The following is a 2,098-nucleotide window of genomic DNA, read 5'->3' on the forward strand; positions in this document are numbered from 1 at the left end:
CTCTGAGGCCTCATCATATCCTCGCAAGGCATGATATACCTCGCTCTTAGCGACCCCCTGGTGAGCCAGATGCTCCCGCGTATGCGAACCATCAATAGCTCTCCTGTCCCCAGACTGGAGCAGCCTCCCGCGCGGGTCCGCCACTCAGGCTGACAAAGGACCCTCGCCCAGACCCGCCGGCCTAGAGCATCCAGGCAGGGCCTGCGGACCTGCCGGGAGCCGCCCTGGGTTTCCCGACGCCCGCCGCCGAGTGCGCCCCTCCCTCTTCCGGACGTTGTCGCCGGGCTGCGGGGGCCTGCGGCCGGCCGGCGGGGCCTCCCCAGGGGCGGTCGTGGGGACCCGGGGGGCGCTCGGTCCCCAGCCGGGAGCGATGGTGAGCGCGAGCGTTTCTTGACCTCGGAGGGGACTGGTGACTTTGGTGACTTCTGCGAAGTTACCGTTTAATTGAGCCCAACCGTTTCCTCCCCATCTTGGGGGGCGGGGGGAGTGAGGGGGGGATTGATAGTGGAAGTTGATGGGTGGGTGAGAGGAAGGGTTTGTGTTCCGCTGGAATTTCAGTTTTTGCATCAGCTCAAGAACCTGCTTTCCCGGATCATCTTCCTGGTTTATTTGAAGTGAGCGTTGGAATGGAGGTGGAGGAGAAATAAGTTTCATGTAGCTATTTACTAACGCAGCAAGCAACTTTTCTGCCATTGAGAACGTTTAGACTTTCGTTCAGTACGATACTAATTTAATTATCTCGACTCGGTGGAATGTAAAACTCCATGTGATTTTTTTGATACCTAATGATATTTCCCCCTGAAAGTGCCTCTCAGTCGTGTAGTTTAATTGCTGTGTTTGCAGTCGGTTTATGAAATGACTGGCAATTGTAATGTCTTGAGGCTTGAGGTTTGCTGATTTTTTTTTTCGTTTCGTTTTTATAAAATAAGTGTAGGCAGATTGTGTAGCATATTAACTTCTCTTTCTAATGTAGGCTATTGAAGAGGAAGGAGGCGATCCAGATAATATTGAATTAACTGTTTCAACTGATACTGCAAACAAGAAACCAACCAAAGGCAAAGGTTGTTACGAGTTATGAACATATTTTAAAATATATTTTGGTTATATAACTTGCCTCTGCTCTTGTGCCACTTGCCCTGTTTATATAGTGCTACTCTTTGCTATTTCCCTCTGGCACTCTGCCTTCATGGGTCAAGGAAGAAAAGTTACTGTTGCCAGGCTCGGGGTGACTTGTAGCCCTTAAGATTTGGCTGACGCTGTCCTGAAAGTGAGACCAGTTCTTTATTGCTTCTGAAAAAAAAAAATTACCATGTCAAGTTTCATAATGTCTCTTCCTTTATACTGTGAAGACCTAAAGAATAAAATACAGTTTAATACATATCTACCTTGCCCCACAATTGGCAGAGTATTGATGGAATTCCTACCAAATCTTTCACCTTGGCTCCTTGCTGTTTTCTCTAGCATATTACAATTCTATAACCTTTATGTTTAGCATTTTGTTTGACTTGGTAAACTTAATTTGCGTTTATGCCATTACATGATACAATCTAATCTTCAGTGAAATTCAAGAAAGATCTCACCAATCATACTAACAAAGTAGGGAAAATCTATGATTAGTTAGCTTTAAAAAAAAGTTTTAAATTATAGGGATATCTTAAAGATTTTGACTTTATAGCTTTTGAAGTAGGCCAGAATATATTTTCAGTAATGGTGATTTAGTGAATAGATAAAAGTGGTTTTAAATTAACTTTTTGACAATATAAATGGGACTTAGACATTTTTAAAAGGTTCTGGTTAGTGAACTCTTTCACTTGAATACATAATTACAGCTTTTTACCTCCCTCCCACAAGGACAGTGGCAGAGGGTGAACATGATGTGGGTGTCTGGATCCTAGTACCTACCTACAAGTTCCATGCATAGTGTGTCATGGACAGCTGCAGCATTTTAAAAATCTAACTTTATTTACTGCTTTAAGTGATTCAGTCTGCCATAGACCAGATTGATTGTAAACAGAGTAAAATGATTGAATGGATTTACCTTGAAAAGAAGGAAATATTCAAGTTTGGTTTTATGTAATCTGTGTGGGCATTAGGACCA

The 2,098-nt window shown here is 43.9% G+C and overlaps 1 protein-coding gene across 1 annotated transcript in view; it reads left to right on the top strand.

Annotated features, from left to right (window-relative positions):
• Window positions 1-855: 855 nt before the first annotated feature.
• LOC111825369 (SAFB-like transcription modulator) overlaps window positions 856-2,098 on the top strand; it is a 16,257-nt gene continuing 15,014 nt past the window's right edge. The window contains exons 1-2 of the mRNA XM_023751587.1: window positions 856-888; window positions 974-1,061. Coding sequence (XP_023607355.1) covers window positions 856-888; window positions 974-1,061 — 121 coding nt within the window. The remainder of the gene's footprint in view (window positions 889-973; window positions 1,062-2,098) is intronic.

This window comes from Myotis lucifugus, unplaced genomic scaffold, assembly GCF_000147115.1.
Source record: "Myotis lucifugus unplaced genomic scaffold, Myoluc2.0 scaffold_23, whole genome shotgun sequence".
NCBI classification, from domain to species: Eukaryota; Metazoa; Chordata; class Mammalia; order Chiroptera; family Vespertilionidae; genus Myotis; species Myotis lucifugus.